Source organism: Amblyraja radiata, chromosome 13, assembly GCF_010909765.2.
Source record: "Amblyraja radiata isolate CabotCenter1 chromosome 13, sAmbRad1.1.pri, whole genome shotgun sequence".
Taxonomy (NCBI): domain Eukaryota; kingdom Metazoa; phylum Chordata; class Chondrichthyes; order Rajiformes; family Rajidae; genus Amblyraja; species Amblyraja radiata.
Window position 1 is genome coordinate 55954859 of NC_045968.1, and position 18535 is coordinate 55973393.

Below are 18535 nucleotides of genomic sequence, written 5' to 3' on the forward strand. Positions count from 1 at the left end.
GTGAAGAGAAGCAGCCCCAGCACCGACCCTTGCGGCCAACCTGAAAAGGTCCCTTTTATTGCAACTCTTTGCCTTCTGCCATCCACCCAACCCGCTTTCAATGCTAGTATCTTCCCTGTAATAACATGTGCTCTCATCTTCCCTATCAGCCTGACGTGCAACACCTTATCAAAGGCCTCCTGAAAATCTTGGTAAACAATTTCTACAGCCTCCCCTCTGTCTGTCCTGCTATTAACTTCCTCAAAGAACTCCAGCAGATTTGTCACTTCGGCCTATTTTATCATAAACTAAGTACTGCGTAATCTCATCCTTTATAATTGAGTCTAAAATCTTACCAACCAGTGTAGTCAGGCTAACCAGCCTATAGTTTCTAATAGACTGCAGGGAATAAATGGAGGAATGATGTTGCTCTGCGGGCTGGAATAGGCTTAATGGTCTATATGTTTCTCCCTATCTTGAAAGGAAAATTTAAGTATAGATTAGATTATTTAAGAGTCGCAAAAATACAAAATACAAAAAATACGTAAAAGGAGAACGGCAGTGAGAAAAGATAATTTCTGAGAAACATGGGAAAACAGGCAGGAGGTTTTTGGGTGATATCCCATAAATTTTGACCTGTCTTCTGAACAGGTTCAGCTGTCATAATCAGCAGGATTAATCTTCTTGGTGCCACATGATTGAAGTCCAACTGCTACCTTCACTTGTGGCATTTAGGGAACTAACAGAACATAGAATATTAATAGCACATGAACAGGCCCTTCGATCCAATGTCTACACTGACCATGATACCAATCACATCTGTCTGCACCTGGTCCCCATCTCCCAATTCCCTGCCTGTTCACATGTCCGTCTAAATGCCTCTTAAAGGTTGATAATATATCTGATTCTGCCACTCCCACCGATGACACGTTCCAGTCACCCACCACTCTGTAAAAACTTTGCCCCTCAAATCTCCTTTAAATTTATTCCCCTCATCTTAAACTAATGCTTTTTGGTATTTGACATTTCCACCGTGGGGTAAAGACCATCTACCATATCCATGCCTCTTAGAAATTGTATATACTTCTATCAGATTGCCCGAATGATACAATATAATAATACAGCACAGAAATATTACATTCCTGCAGGCATCAACTCCTAAAAAGGGTTCTCAAAGTTGTTCCATACCCACCAACCTCTTCCCAAATTCCTGCCAAAATTTACCCTCCAGCAGTGGAATCAGCATGAACCAAAATAGTTCCTGCCAGGCAATGTTAGTGCTCTGGCCAGAAAGGGGTGGGGTTTTTTCAGGACAGACCAGACAAAAAGTTTAATTCTCCTCATTGGCCATGAGACCCCGTGAATTCCTTATGCAGTTTCTTATAGTACTAGGCACTGTACAAACTTTTAATACCGGCCATCCAAAAAAAGTGCAGGATTCTGCTCGCCCAGGGTCTTTGCTGTAGGAATCTCACAGCAATCCCTCTCCTGGATTGAACTTGTTGCCCGAAAACTTCTGCTTCAACTCAGTCCATCGTTCACAGTCCGTATTTAAGAAGTGCACTCCCTGCTGATCTTAAAGAAACTTGTCTACAAATATTAAATTGGCTTTGTTCAGACGATTTTCCCGTTTCCTACACGATTTGCAATCAAACTTCAGCAGGGAATCAAAAAACAGTGTTAGAGGAACTCAACTAGCCAGGCAGCACCTGTGGAGGAAATGGATAGATGACACGTTCCAGTTCCAGTACTGGAGCCTTTCTTCAGACTGATGATGGTGGTGTGGGGGAGGGGAGGTGGGGAAAGGGGAAGGGGGAGAAAGCTTCCAGAGTTCGTCCAGCACTGCTTTTGTAACAAGATTCTAGCACCTGCTGTTTCTTGCATCTCCTGTCCTGAAGTGTCCATTTCCCTCCACAGAGGCTCCGTGATCTGCTGAATTCCTCGAACACTTTAATTTTTTCCTCAAGAATCTCATATCTCCATCAGCAGACAAATCAATCAGTTCTGTCCAATCTCAACAAGCTGGCTGAATAACTAGGCTGAAAAATTCACATAGCAAAATGAAGTAAAAAGAGTTGATTTTATTTAACTTTAACATTTTACAAACATGAAAAGAACGATTGACATACACATAAAATGAAGGCAAAATAAATATTAAACATTAATAATACAAATTAATCTTTGTTAAAACTACTTAATTTGAAAAATAATTCCCAAAGGAATGGCAATCATACATTTATATTTTTAGCCCCAGAGGATGTAGTATGGTCAATGGTAATAATGCCTGAACATGTCATTTGGAAACTCAGTTATACCTTAAGGTGTAACATACATGCGTTGACGATTTTCTAAATGGGGTGAGAATCCAGAAATCGGAGGTGCAAAGGGACTTGGGAGTGCTGATACAGGATTCCCAAAAAGTTAATCTGCAAGTCGAATCAGTCGTAAAGAAAGTAAACTCAATGCTAGCATTTATTTCAAGAGGACTTGTATACAAAAACAGGGATGTAATGTTGAGGCGCTGGTAAGGCCGCATTTGTATTATTGTGAACAATATTTGGCACCATATCTGAGGAAGGATGTGCTGGCTCTGGAGAGGGTCCAGAGGAGGTTTACATGAATGATCCCAGGAATGAGTAGGCTAACTTATGATGAGCATTTGTCGGCAATGGGCTTGGACTAGCTGGAGTTTAGAAGAACGAAGGGGGACCTCATTGAAATATACAGAATAGTAAAAGGTTTGGATACAGTGGACGTGGAGAGGTTTTGTGAGTCTAGTGTGAGAGTCTAGGACTAGAGGTCATAGCCTCAGAATTAAAGGACGTAGTTTAGGAAGGAGATGAGGAGAAATTTCTTTAGTCAGAGGGTGGTGAATCTGTGGAATTCTTTGCCACAGAAGGCTGTGGAGGCCAAGTCAGTGGATATTTTTAAGGCATAGATCGATAGGTTCTTGATTAGTACAGGTGGCAGAGGTTATGGGAGAAGGCAGGAGAATGGTGTTAGGAGGGAGAGATAGATCAGCCTTGGTTGAATGGTGGAGTAAACTTGATGGGCCGAATGGCCTAATTCTACTCCTATTCCTTATGACATATTACAAAAAAAGCATATAATTAAAAAAAAGGTTACATCTAATTATTAAATTAACCTCATCTGACCATAAACTGTAAGCAATTATTTTTTGGAGGAAAAGTGATTATAACATTTTTTTGGATTTACACATTTATCTACTCTAATGCAACTTCCTGGAGATGGTAGCCATTTTGCAGATTAGGGATACATTTCAAATTCTTATAGTTTTATCATAATTTAATTCTGAACTTATTCAGTAAATTCTGAACTTATTCCTCCACTGATGCAAGTTTTCTGGCTTTAGAGATACTGTAGAGATACAGTACGGATACAGGCCCTTCGGCCCACCGAGTCGTCACCGGCCAGCAATCACCCCTTACACTAACACTATTTACACACACGGTCACAGGGAGAATGTACAAACTCTGTGCAGACGCACCGATGGTCAGGTTTAAACCTGGGTTTCTGGCGCTCCAAGACAGTGACTCTACCCCTGCTCCACTGTGCCGCCCTTTTCTGCTCATAGGCAAATGCTATGACAAGAATCCAAGAATTTTAGGTTATTGTTTACAAACTTATTCAGATTAATTCCAACAGTTTGATAGTTTAATAAATATAAATTAACATAAAATGACAATCTGAGATGCAACTTATCCATTGAAATAATTCTTGATCAAGCTTCATCAGCATGCTGTAAAATTAGATCAATTTTTGCACAGTTGTGCTTCATTCCCTCTAAAAATACGAAGATTATAAATATTCAGTTGTTAATTATACTACTTCATGGCATTCCCTGAAAGGAAAGACAAGTAATTAAAAACAAAGAAGAATGTTACTTGTTAGCAATTATTTGGATGGCTTAATTCCTCGAATCAGGCTATATAATTTTACATCGCTTTCAAAAAAGGAAATAAAATTGTGCTTGATACAGGGAACTGCGGATGCTGGTTTACAAAAAAAGACAAAGTGCTGGAGTAACTCAGCAGCTCAGGCAGCATCTCTGAAGAACATGGATAGTCAATGTTTTGGGTCAGTAACCTTTTGAAAGGTTTAACTTTCACTAACTACTTTTGGTTCACATAAATGGGATAAATCATTTTGTGATTTTAGTTTCTAAAATATTTTAGAATCAGTGGAATTAACTATTAAGATGATTTATAAAATACAAAGAAAAGAGTTTTGTCCTTCCATGCTTGCCAACATGGGTTTTCCTCGCATGTATTTTAATGGTTAAAGAGTATTAGGCTGATAAAACTTGAAAGACAACAGTTAATACTTATACAGAAGAACTTGTATCAGCTTACTGAAAATTTCATTTAAAACTGGATCAAGAATTGATCCATTTTGGGCACTTTTACAATATAGAATGTCTATAACTACACTGGGAATATATTTATTGTACCTAATCTATTCCACTGTAACTTAATTGTTAGAGTGACATCAGGTAAACAATGTCTGTCAGTATTCAGTCTGCACAGGTAGCGATGATACATTATTCATACATGTAATGTAGTGCCGAGGTCACGTTCAATGCTCAATGGAACAAACCCAAATAATGTCACATTGACTTAAAAACCAAATACTAAATATTTTGTTATTGATTTGTCTCCAACCACACAGAATTTGCTCACGCTGAAAAACATAATGCAATGCTATTCATGCACTAAAAGGCACTGTACCTTTTTTGTTCATATTCTACCTTAATGCAATCCAATGTCAAACAAATTGGGAGAAGAAAAACAATGGCATCAATGAACAACAGCCTAAGTTCCAGTTTTGCTAAAATGATGGAAAAATCCAGCCCTGAGGTCACAACACAGCAGCTTTAAAACCCAGTGAACTGTGTAATACGGTGTGTGCTGAAAGTACAAACTGAATTTAAATGTCATTCTCATTTACCTTCAATAACATCAAAGCAGCAGGAGACTGATCGGCTCTTTGTCCATTGCTGCGTGCAGAGCTACTAACTCTTTGAAGTAGCGTCCACTTCTGGGGCAGCTTTTGTTCTTACTTCTGCGCAACAAGCACATTGCCAGCTTGCTTAAAGCAGAATTGCTTATTTACAATGACGAGTCCTGTCACATTTTATTAATGCAAAGGAGGCTGGGCATTGTGATGTGAAAATTGTACAGTGTGAATGTCTCCAGAATGACTCTTCTGATTTTTTGTTGTTGTTTTCAGACTGGCGCTTGTGGGATTTGGAATCTGTATCCTACCTCTGCATCACTGAGGTATAGGAGACCTCATAGAAATAAAAGAGAAAGTTATTTATTAGTACTTGTAAATAAATATCAAAATCTCTTCACTGTAGAAAAATCTTCATACAGGTATGGAAGTAGCAAAATCTAACCTTTGGTCTAATGGTAAAATTAACCTACCAAAAATTAGTGGCACTTCATTCAAACACTGAATGTTCATTAATAGCCAAGTATGAAAAATCAATGAAAATTGGCGTTACAAAACACACATAAAAACTACCAAAAAAACATCTTACAGAAAGCGTCTTAAATGTCAAAAGTGATTTCTTGCTTTGCTACAATTCATTGAGTCCCTTTAAAGCACCCAAAAATATAATTATCTTTCAACGCACAAATGTATAATTCTCTTTCAACACACACACTTTTTTCTTGAACATATTCTGGAAATATGTGTAGGTTCAATATATCAATTTATTTTTTATTTCAAAACTATTTCTCTCTACTAACTCCACATGTCCTCCCAAAACAGTAATTCAAACCTGTATTGTAGACACAAAATGCTGGAGTAATTCAACGGGACAAGGCAGCATCTCTGGAGAGAAGGAATGGGGGACGTTTCGGGTCGCGATCCGCCTTCAGATTTAAACTTGTTCTTTTTGAATGAATAAGCAGTGTTACTACCAACAATACCTCTTCTGCTTTTCAGTTTTATGGTAAACTATTTTGCGTTCATGAAATGAATCTCCAGTGAAAACAGAATTACAAAAGAGCAAAGCTGATTTCAGATCAAAGGTTTTGCCTTGATTTTAAATTTCTCGACTGTTTGAAACCATCAACGCTGCATCCTAAGTCTGTCGTGTTATTTAGTTCTCGAACACTCCAAATATCTACACTTTTCTATTCCTCTCTAACATATCCTCCGTACTCCTTTAATTTGCTTCTTAAAACTGTCTAATCAAGACTTTTGTGATAATCCTTGCTGTATCTTAATATTGCTTGGCATCATTTATTTTGTTTACTGAACTTTGTTGCAGCTGTGTAAAAGATGCTATATAACGGTGGCGGTTCTTTATGGCTAATATGTTGCAAGATGGCATAGTGAGAGACAAACAAATATAGAGTCATCAAGTCATACAGCATGGAAACAGGCCTTTCAGCCCAGCTTGCCCATGCCAACCAAGGTGTTCCATCTACACTTCCCACCAGCCTGCATTTGGCCCATATCGCTCTAAATCTTTCCCACTCATGTACCTGTCCAAATGTATTTTAAATGTTGTTATGGGTTCTGCCTCAATAACCTGTACCTCCTCTGGCAGCTCATTCTATATACCTCCATCCTCTGCATGGAAAAAGTTGCCCCTCAGATTCCTATTTAATCTTTTCCCTCTCACCTTAAATCTTTGTCCTCTGGTTCTTGATTCCTTAACTCAGAGGAAAATACTCTGTGCATCTACCTAATCTATTCCCCTCATGATCATATACACCTCTATAAGATCACCTTTCATCCTCCTGCGCTCCAAAGAACACAGTCCTAGCCGGCTCAACCTCTCCCTATAGCTCAGTCCCTCAGGTCCTGGCAATATCCTTGTAAATCTTCTCTGCACTCTTTCCAGCTTAACATCTTTCCTACAGCACGGTGACCAAAACTGAACACAATACTCCAACTATAGCCTCATCAGTGTCTTGTACAGCTGTAACATAACATCCCAAGTTCTATACAACTCTCAGACACCTTCTCCTACTTATCCTTGGACCATAATCCCACAGACGAGCACCAGCCCCTAATATCACACACCATTTCTGATTTCATTACTCCCGCTCTCTGCCCTCTAAAGCCTTCAGCCTTATCGTTACTTCAAGTAGCCCTTGCTTTCCCTCTCTCTCCATCCCCTCCCCCTTCCCAGTTCTCCCACCAGTCTTACTGTCTCCGACTACATTCTATCTCTGTCCAGCCCACTCCCCTGACATCAGTCTGAAGAAGGGTAGCGACCCGAAACGTCACCCATTCCTTCTCTCCAGAGATGCTGCCTGTCCCGCTGAGTTACTCCAGCATTTTGTGTCTACCTTCTATACTCAATACTCTGACTGATGAAGGCCAATGTGCTGAAAGCCTTCTTGACCAAGAAATGTTAACACATCCTTCTCCCTGGACAGTTCCTCAGCGTCGAGGGTGATTTGCTTCTACTTTGGTTTTGTGGGTTCAAATGTGATTTATACTCCTAACATGATACTGCAGATAATTCGAGATGGACCAGAAGGAGACTGACAAGAGTGGGTAGGTACATGGTTTGTGAGGTTGGTGCTATTCTTCCACTGCACTATATAATGTGCTCCTTTTGCATGATGTTGGATTTCTCAATGCTGTGCCAAATGTTCCATCTCCACTTTGTGTGGCCATGGGTCAGTGATTCTTTGGAGTAGGTGGGGATGTTGCATTTCATCAAGGAAGCTTTGAGCAAATCCTTGATTCCTTCCCTCCATCTTCCTGTGACAGAGCTTGGAAAAGAGTCTCTGTTTTGGAACTTAATGTCAGACATACAAATGAAGCTCATGCAATGTACCTGGCCAAGTGTAACTGGGACGTCAGTGCTGGTGCCTGGGAGATGACATTGATGTTGGGAGGTACTTCAAGTCTCAGGGGCATAAGAGAAGGGCAGATCACCCCTTCCTGGTAGATCAGGAGATTTGTGTTGGGTTTGAGGTCTTTCTCTTCAAATATCCCTTTCCTCAGCAGATAAAGGGTGTGCTTGTGCACTGATGGCAATGAAGAATTCCATCATAGTTGCTTTCTGAGAAGTGGCTGCTAAGATACAGGAAATGGTCCATGTTTAGCCTCCCACTGTGAACATTCACTGCTGGAGGGCTTTGTGTTGCAGTGGACGGGAGGTTGGCCGACGACCTTTGTCCTGCAGATGTTGAGCGCAATGCCCATTCTCTTATATGCTTCAGTGAACGAGATGACACGGACCTGGCACTTAGCCTCCAACCACGCAAAAATACAAGCATTGTCTGCATACTAGTGCGACCACAGAGGCTTGTGTGACATTCCCCCGTGTTATACCCCATTCTTCAACTCTCCATCCGTTCAAACGACCAAATAGCTCTCCTCCTGGAAGTCCTTGATTGCTTCCACAACTTCATCAAGTTTTCTGCTTTGTCCCAGCATCTAAAATAATTTTTATATATCTGTCTTTAACGGTCACTCCCTTCTTAACCTGACGGCAGTGTTCAGCATGACTCATAAGATAATCTTTGTCTAAATCCTCTCCAATGTCCACATCAGTGGGGTTTCCCTCACTGGATTCTGTTCCGATTCATCAAATCATAATCAGATAATCACCTGCAAGTTATTCATGTTGAATGGGAAAAATAAATTGTTTCATACCAATCCTATACTTTCAATGTAAATGGAATATGAATGGTTATCTCAAACAGTGTCTTAACAGATTAAAGCAATTAAAATACAGCACTGAATTCACATTAAAAGTACAACAAATGACCAATATCAGAAAAGAAATGCTGCTGTGCTTTCAGCCACTTGACCATACCGTAGCAACAAATCTTGGGCTACAGTGCACTCTTCTGGAGGAAATAAGGTATTGTTAGTACATTTTGAAAAATAGTATTTATATAATGCCAGTAAAACATGTCACTTTGGGGACATTGTAATCACATATTTTAAAAGGGTGATACATAGACTTTCCTTTTATGAACTTTCCCCACAAGTTTACAGCTCTCCATCTAGCCAAAAGCATTAATACTTTGAACATATTTTGCTGGTTTAAGTCTTTTCAAGCCACATTGAAGTGAAAAAGATATGACAAAGACTAATAACTTTAAAAGAGAAGGATTATAACCAACAGTTTATCAAAGTAAAAAGACACAAGCAAGAAAATGCACAGCTACCCAATGAATTTGCATCTTGTTCTTGAAGTTACAATGAAGTTACAAATTACACTTGCAGCTACATTCCCCTAGTATTTCGTCATAGGTTTTGTGAAGGGAAGATCTTGCCAAACGAATCTGCTGGAGTTCTTTGAGGATGTTAATAGCAGGACAGACAAAGGGGAGCCTGTAGATGTTGTTTACCTAGATTTTCAGAAGGTCTTCGATAAGGTGCTGCACGTCATGCTGCTAGGGACGATGGTATTAAAGGGAAGATACTAGCATGGATAGTATGGTTGCAACCGCAAGAAATGCAACACCTGTCCCTTCACCTCCCCCCTCGACTCCATTCAAGGACCCAAGCAGTCGTTCCAGGTGCGACAAAGGTTCACCTGTATCTCCTCCAACCTCATCTACTGCATCCGCTGCTCTAGATGTCAGCTGATTTACATCGGTGAGACTAAGCGGAGGTTGGGCGATCGTTTCGCCGAACACCTCCGCTCAGTCCGCAATAACCAACCTGACCTCCCGGTGGCTCAGCACTTCAACTCCCCCTCCCATTCCCAATCCGACCTCTCTGTCCTGGGTCTCCTCCATTGCCAGAGTGAGCAACAGCGGAAATTGGAGGAACAGCACCTCATATTCCGCCTGGGGACCTTGCGTCCGGATGGCATTAACATTGAATTCTCCCAATTTTGCTAGCCCTTGCTGTCTCCTCCCCTTCCTTAACCCTCTAGCTGTCTCCTCCCACCCTCCCATCCGCCCGCCCTCGGGCTCCACCTCCTCCCCCTTTTCCTTCCTTCTCCCCCCCACCCCCCATCAGTCTGAAGAAGGGTTTCGGCCCGAAACGTCGCCTATTTCCTTCGCTCCATAGATGCTGCTGCACCCGCTGAGTTTCTCCAGCAATTTTGTGTAGCATGGATAGTGGGTTGGGTGGATGGCATAAGGCAGAGTGTTGCACTAAAAGGCGCTTTTTCAGGTTGGCTGCCAGTGACTAGTGGAGTTCTATAAGGGTCAGTGATGGAGTTGCTCCTCTTCAAGTTATATATTAATGATTTGGATAAGAGGATTGAAGGCTTTGTGGCCAAGTTTGCAGATGATGCTAACATTATTATCTGAATGGTATAAGATTAGGAAAAGGGGAGGTGCAACGAGGTCTGGGTGTCCTTGTACATCAGTCACTGAAAGTAAGCATGCAGGTACAGCAGGCAGTGAATAAAGCTAATGGCATGTTGGCCTTCATTGCAAGAGGATTTGAGTTTATGAGCAAGGAGGTCCTACAGCAGTTGTACAGAGCCTTGGTGAGACCGCACCTGGAGTATTCTGCGCAGTTCTGGTCTCCTAATTTGAGGAAGGACATTATTGCTATTGAGGGAGGGTAGTGTAGGTTAACCAGGTTAATTCCCTGGATGGCGCGACTGACATTTGATGAAAGAATGGGTTGACTGGGCTTGTATTCACTGGAATTTAGAAGGATGCGAGGGGATCTTATAAAACCATGTACAATTCTTAAAGGATTGGACAGGCTAGATGCAGGAAAATTTTTCACGATGTTGGGGGAAGTCCAGAACCAGGGGTCGCAGTTTAGGAATATGGGGTAGGCCATTGAGGACTGAGATGAGGAAAAACCTTTTAACCCAGAGTTGTGAATCTGTGGAATTCTCTGCCACAGAAGGCAGTGGAGGCCAATTCACTGGATGTTTTCAAGAGAGAGTTAGATTTAGCTCTTAGGTGCTAAAGGAATCAAGTGTATAAAATCCTGAGAGGAATAGATCGGGTTGATGCACAGTCTATGCCTTTATATGGGGAAAAAGCAGGAACGGGGTACTGATTTTGGATGATCAGCCATGATCATATTGAATGGCGGTGCTGGCTGAAAGGGCCAAATGGCCTACTTCTGCAGCTATTTTCTATGTTTCTGTAGAGTGGATGTGGAAAGGATGTTTCCATTGGTGGGAGAGTCGACGACCAGAGGTTTTAGCCTCAGAATTAAAGGACGCTCATTTAGGAAGGAGGTGAGGAGGAACTTCTTTAGCCAGTGGGTAGTTAATCTGTGGAACTCATTGTCACAGAGGGCCTTGGAGGCCGTCAGTAGATATTTTTAAGACAGAGATAGAAAAATTCTTGATTGGAACAGGTGTCAAGGGTTATGGGGAGAAGGCAGGAAAATGGGATTAGGAGGCAGAGATCAGTCATGATTGAATGGTGGAGTTGACACGATGGGCCAAAACTTGTGAACTTGTATTTATCAGTACAAGGAATTCATGTTTTTGGTGCTTATATTTATCATATGACAACTGCAAAAGGGAAATAACTGAATATAAATAAGAACCACAGGTTTGAGGCCTAATAATTATTTTAAAAATATTGTTGTGCTAGTGAAGAGCTGCCATATGGGAGCACAGTTTGTTTGCTGAGACTGCTATGAAAACAAATCATGCTACACAATCTCCTGGTCATATCTATAGTGTGAACAAATTCTCCTTTACACTTATTTGTCCTCAGTTGGCTCAACCAAATTCAATCTGGGATTTATTTTCACAAGTGGGGTTCTTTTGGGTCCTGGATATCAACTTAGAATAATAAAATCAAATTTTGAAGAAAAGAGTAAAAGGTAGGCAAGGTAGAAAAATAAGGACCTAGGTTCCCTTGGGTATTGTAGGGGACAGACGTCACCACAAAATGGGAAAAGCACTGTCGATGGAGCTGATTGAGAATAATATTTGCTGAAATGTCTTTCCCTGTCAGAAGGTAAATAATTGGTTTGTTCAGTGAGATAGACAAAAGCAGAAATAAAATTAATTATATCTCGTACTTTCCAGAATACAGTTAATTATCGAATAATGCAGTGTTCCATTTTGTTTTGCTTGATATACTAGTGCATGTCTCAAGAGAATAAAAGATCCATCATACCTCTTTGATTATTTCTCCTAAGTTCTCCTGACATTGGAATGGCTCCCTAAATCCACAATAAACATAACATTATTTCACATCAAATAATCTATTACATTATATAACCTAAAATAATACTGATTAATATCAGAACAAAAATTTTGTAAGTACAAATCAACCCAATTTGTAGTAATGGAGTGCCTGGGGTGTGACACTCCAGTGACTCGATAGAAAATAGGCAACCAAACTGAACCAACTCATTCCCAAAGAGTAGCGTTGTTACAAAGTCCTACCATCAGTGGCACTCCAGATCTGCCCACTGCCTGTGTGTACGATTCCGGAGGTTGTGGGGGCGCGGGGGGGGATTAAAATGCAGGTTTGTATTGGTTGTCGGAGAGGGATTTGCTCGGACTACAAGCTGATGAAGAAAATTAGTTCTGCGATCCTGTTTTTTTAAAAATGTTGCTGGTCGATTGCATCGCTGGATTAAAGTTAAACAAGACTTCTAACGCCTTCAACATCACGGATCGCAAGTGCAGGACAAAACAAAAGGTATGTCGTTTATTTAACATCTTATCTTGCTTTTTGGTGTAATTTCATTTTAATCTGAAGATGTGAAATATGTTATTTAGGCCCCGATATCGGCCGTGTCTTGCCCGCTGATATCGGGGCTTAAATCATGGCAGCGGCCACATTCCGATCTATCACAATCCAGAAACATCCACTCTCAAGATAATAAAATTCATTATTTTTCTGCATAATCATGTCATGAGAACATCTAAATTATCTACATTTTGTGTTATTGTCTATCCATGATCAATATTTGCATACTAAATATCTGACTGAAAACTTCCACAGTACATAGTTTTACTGTCTGACGTTTAGTATGAAAATATTGATCATGGATAGACAATTACACAAAATATAGATAATTTAGATGTTCTTATGACATGATTGTGCAAAAAATAATAATTTTGATTATCTTGAGAGTGGATGTTTCTGGATTTTGAACAAATGTCTGTGTAAAACTGCCCTTGCCTGCTGCAGTGTTATAAACCAACAGAGTAAAATTTATGGGAATTAAAAATTCAATTCCTTCCATATGGCATACAAATTCATGACAAAGTGAGTTTTAAAAATCATGTTATATTGTGAATTCTTGTGTGAATGGGATCAGTTTGTTATTTGGATACTTTGGCTATTTAAAAATATATATTTTTAGCCTTTTCTTAAGAATGGGATAGATGCTTAGATCTAGTAATTGAATATAGATGAATTTAATTAATTTGATGACACTGATGAATATGATTTTTTTGTTGGGTAATTACTATTTGTTTTAACGTTTAACTTGAGTTAGGCATTTTGTTGAACAAAATCATTTCTACTTTTTTTTTTCTAAAACTGCAAATAATAACTTGTTTCTGTTAATGCTGTTCAGTGGGTTTTTCGTTACATTTTAAACAGATGCCTCCAAAACAGAAATGCAAAATTGTCAATCCAAATGCATAGCTAGAGCTCATCTTGAAGTGAATTTCTCTCTCATGCCCAAGGGATCTTAAAAATGGACACATCTTGTACTTGTATACCTCGTTTGGAAAAAGATTGTCTGAAACTGAGAGTCGGCTGAGTTCACATTTCTCTTTGTCGGATGCAGAAGGCTATTCATTTGCTGCTATTAACTCAAGGGTGAGGACTCTCGTTAGAATGTGGGAGGAAGCCGGAGCAGCCAGAGAAAACCCACAGGGAGAACATACAAACTCCACACAGACAGCACCCGTAGTCTGCCTCTCTGGCACTGTAAAACAGCAACTCTTCTGTGCCGGTCTATGTTTCAAGAAGAAATTAACTTAGTGGACTTTGCCTCTAACTCTAACTGTTCATATTTGGTCCAGCTCTGATTAATATCTCTTCTCACTGAAAGATGTGAAGAATATAGTGTCGTGCCGGAGGGAAAAATAGGTATAAATCTATGATGGATGCAACAAATAAAATCCTTGTCTCTCCCAGGGTGATTGGTTGAAGCTAAATGATCCGACTATTCTTAAATCTTGATTGTATTTTTGTAACAGATTATACTATTCAAACTGTATTTTAAATTTGCATATGGTTTGTATTGGCACATGGTGTTTGGCCACAAATTGAATGATATCTCATGCAAATGGAAAAGGACAACAATATTAACAAGCTGAGGGAAATATAACAGTGTTATTTTTAAACAAAATTTAAGAAATCAATACCACAGGTCAATAAGAAAGTGTATGGATTGAATACATTTTGTATTCTCACCTGTCTATTTTTATTTCTATGGTGACTGTGAATTGTGCTTCACTATCAGGTAGATATGTGGAAGGAACAATCACATAATTTCCTTCTGTCAGACTGCAAAGTTGGGTTACTTCTTGCGTGTATCGATGAGGCACGCAACTCATCACTGGTTCCACAAGCTGACAAGATACTTGATTTATATTTTTCGTGGTGTCGATCTGTACAAAACAACACAAATGAAAGACAGCACCACCGGTTAATATTGAAGCAGTAACTTCAGTAACTAAGGTGGAAATGGGCTCTTAACCCACTGTAAGAACAGGGGAGGAACAATGTAATGGAAATCAGTGATGCAGAATACTAAAGGAATTAAATAAAACAAGACTTGGAGGAATTTTAGGCAAATTATTCAACGCATCTTGTTCAGAGTTGCTATACAGAGTCGCGGGCAAGTCAACAGCTGTATTTTCTGAATACAAATGAACCAAAAGTAGAACTTTTAAAATAATTAATTTAATTTGGGTTTGACTGTGGGATAACATTAGAAGGTTTATTTATTATTTTCATCTTTATTGAGATAAAGGAGGTTTCTTTATTGCTCTTTCCATCCTCCCATCATTATATCTTGGCAAAGTAAGACAAAGTCACTATCAAGGGAAGCATTAGTAGTATTATTTATTGTATCCTTCATAGAGTTCCCCAGGATTGAGGATGGCCTGCTTCTATTCCAATTCTGTGGAATGTGAAGTGACCACAATTCCCATGCAGGATCTATCAACTTTACGCTGAGCAGAAATAGTGGAGGTGGGTTGATTTGGTTATTGCATGTTTGTAGAAGAAGAGTTCTCTAAATAGCTCAGTGTCTCCCCAACTGCTTCTCCATCAAACTAACATGTTTAGGCTAAGATTCCCATGAGTCAGTTAGGAAACACATGTTTTAAGCCACAAAGATTGGGGATGTCTTTGAAGTGCTTTTTTCTCTCCTAATGAGAACTCGCTGGCTCTGACAGAACCTACAATGCTAAAGGGCCTGTCCCACTTTCACGACCTAATTCACGACCTCTGCCGAGTTTGTCCTTGACTCATACTCGCAGCATGGTCGTCATGAGGTTGTAGGTAGGTCGTAGCAGGCCATGATGCTAGTCGTAGGTACTCGTGGCATCAAGTAGGTCGGGGCGTGTTTTCTAGCATGACGAAAAATGTCCACGAGTAAAAAAGGTCGTGAATTAGGTTGTGAAAGTGGGACAGGCCCTTAAGCATGCTGATGATGTGGCCTGTGAATAAGGATATTGGAATTGGAGGTAAAGCAATGAACAGGACAGTATTATTGTATTCACTGACCAACACTTGATGCCTGAGGAACTGACATTAATTTACTTTCCACATTTAAGTCCATTCACGGTCCCTCCCCTTCCTCTACCTGTAATCTCTTACAGCCCTAAACCACCGGAGTAGTGGCCAAAGTCAATTTTATTCGTCACATGCACTCGAAGGTGCAGTGAAATGCGTTTCAGTGAAATGAATGCCAATAGGGGCATTGAGTTTTATAAAAATTGTATCACTGATTATTTTTAATGAATAAAGCAAACTGGCAGTAAATATAAAAATTAGAATCAATATTGCTGTTTAATAAACAGATCTAAATGCCAGCAATATAAAATTAAAAATAATAAATTCAATAATCCAATGGAAGTTGCCTGTTCAAAAAAATAAACATTTTGGTTTTCTCGAATAATTTTGGAACATTTATTTAAATGTTCTGCAGAACTATTTAAGTTTTCTTTTACCTTTCTTATGTTTCTACTGTTAGAAAGGAAGACTATTTCTCGATTAACATCACTTCAAATTAATCAGAATACTTTCAATCAATGATCCAATTCTGATGTGGTCCTAAACTCCCACCTACCTCATTGGAGATCTTTGAACTATCTGTAATCAGACTTTACCTTACACTAAATGGTGTATGCTTTATCCTTTACCTGTATACTCTGTATGGCTTGATTGTAATCATATATAGTCTTTTCTTTGACTGGATAGCATGCAAACAAAAGCTTTTCACTGTACCTCAGTACACTTGACAATAACACAATAAATTAAACCAACCCATGGTCTCATCTCAGCCCAGTTAGATTTTCAACCTCATGTAAAATATATTACCTGAAAAACATGGAATCCTATTGGCAGCAACTGTCGATCAAAGTGTTCCTGGCACAGTGTTATTCTAACGTTCCTACTGCCGGTATTGGAGAGGATTGCGAACGGCAAATGTGGATTTGTGTTGTAAGTTGGAAAATTCCTACTTCCACCTCCACTCTTTCCTTTGATCCATGAATCCGTGAAATATATTATCTCCCACTCTCCTTCAGCATTTTGCTCAAACTTGTTCAGTAGATGAGATGCTTTGACTGCACTAAGGGTAGAAAGCATTTTATGAATGTCATTTTTTTAAATATGATCATAGATATTGTTTCACAACCCACGCAAAATATTATTAGTGGGACAAAATAACACGGGGTGTGAATTCACATCCCCTACGTTACATTTCCAAACATTTTGTCCATTAAATCATCCAAGGATTGTTTATTCCGACATCAATTTGTCAAAAACTCAGTAGAACAAAAAGACAGAATTTGTCTTAATTGAGTCATATAGGCATGTAGTTCATCTTTTATAATACCAAATCAACCCATTTATGAAGAGAAATTGGATTTGATAATTAGTAAAAGTTACCTAAACAGTTTGAAAATTAGTAAAGATTCCACTATTAGTTAATGTCTGTGCTGAATCTCTCCATTCTTACCTCAGTGAAATTTTAGATGTTGAAAACACACGCAGTAGAAATTCTCCATCTTCATCTTTCATGAACGTACTGGGGATGACTAGGTAGTAGCCAGGTGTAAGATCACAGTGCAGTTTTACTTCTCTGTCATATGTATGGCATTCAGTTGAAATGGTGGGTGGCTTGCCAACAGTTTTCTGCAAATTGAATCGCTTTTTCTCCACCTAAAGTTTCACACAGAGAACAGAACGACAAAACTCTTCTCCTTTTCAAAAAAAACGGAATATCCTGACATTAACGTAGTCCACACTCAATTCCTGCCTAGACTTAATCTCTTTCAGTCAAGAAATGTTTAAACAGGGAAGTAGACTCAGTCTTTAGCAGGATAAAGAGCAAATGCCATATTGGGCAGAGCATTGATAGATAGAATTTAATCTTGACATGTGCAGGATGATGCAGGTTGAGAAAATGAATAGAGGAAGGACATGTACAGTAAATGTGTACTAACGAATGTCCATGAACAGAGAACTGAGGAGTACAAGTCCATAGTTCACTGAATGTGGCAGCACAGGTTAACAGGGTGGTGATAAAGCAAATGGTATGCTTGCATTCATAAGTCCGGGTGTGGATTACAACAAATATGATATTATGTGTATGAAAGAACTGCAGATGCTGGTTTAAACCAAAGATAGACACAAAATGCTGGAGTAACTCAGCGGGACAGGCAACATCTCTAAAGAGAAAGAATGGGTGACGTTTCGGGTCAATAGACAATAGACAACCGGTGCCCTTTGCAACTGTAAAAAAAGATGAAAATGTCTAAAAGTGATTGTCCACCCACTCCCCCTTCTCTCCCAGTCTCTCACCAGTTTTCGGCAGAATTTCTGGCAGTTTCTGAGCTGCCAGTCTGTCAGGCTTGAGTTGCTGAGCTGCCAGGCCCGAGTGACTGAGCTGCCAGCCCAAGAATCCAGTCGGCCCACAATGTCCATACTAGCCCTCTGGAAACCAGTACCTTCGGCCCACAACACCCATGCTAGCACTCTAGAAAGCCCCCCACCCCCCACACTGGCCAGCAATCTTGGTGGAATATTGTGTTGGGGGACCAGCCCACCCGTGTGAAGCTGAACCCAACGGGTCGTACTTAGTCTAGTAATCTTATATGTTTCAATAAGATTCCCTCTCATCCTTCTAAACTCCAGAGTGTACAAGCCCAGCCGCTCCATTCTCTCAGCATATGACAGTCCCGCCACTCCCTCAATAACATGAATGTCCTTCCTCAAATTAGGGGGCCAAAACTGCACACAATACTCCAGGTGTGGTCTCACTAGGGCCCTATACAACTGCAGAAGGACCTCTTTGCTCCTAAACTCAACTCCTCTTGTTATAAAGGCCAACATGCCATTCGCTTTCTTCACTGCCTGCTGTACCCTGTCGAGACCCTTCTTCAGACTGACGTCAGGGGGAAGGA

At 39.9% G+C, this 18535-nt stretch overlaps 1 protein-coding gene and 1 long non-coding RNA gene across 3 annotated transcripts in view; one reads left to right on the top strand and one right to left on the bottom strand.

Moving 5' to 3' along the window:
- Window positions 1–2040: 2040 nt before the first annotated feature.
- The window catches only part of capn10 (calpain 10), a 43308-nt gene continuing 26813 nt past the window's right edge, over window positions 2041–18535 (bottom strand). Inside the window, exons 9-13 of one of the 2 annotated variants that reach the window (XM_033032126.1) lie at window positions 17089–17291; window positions 16446–16698; window positions 14310–14506; window positions 12045–12090; window positions 2041–5290 (exon numbers count right to left, since the gene is read on the bottom strand). In XM_033032126.1, coding sequence (XP_032888017.1) covers window positions 5261–5290; window positions 12045–12090; window positions 14310–14506; window positions 16446–16698; window positions 17089–17291 — 729 coding nt within the window. In that variant the 3' untranslated portion in view covers window positions 2041–5260. Of the gene's footprint in view, window positions 5291–7645; window positions 8413–12044; window positions 12091–14309; window positions 14507–16445; window positions 16699–17088; window positions 17292–18535 lie in introns of those variants that run through there. The other variant, XM_033032125.1, reaches the window with a different exon arrangement.
- On the top strand, window positions 12486–14509 carry LOC116980057. Its single transcript, XR_004413844.1, has 2 exons — window positions 12486–12575; window positions 13488–14509. It is a non-coding gene; the product is annotated as an uncharacterized LOC116980057 (long non-coding RNA).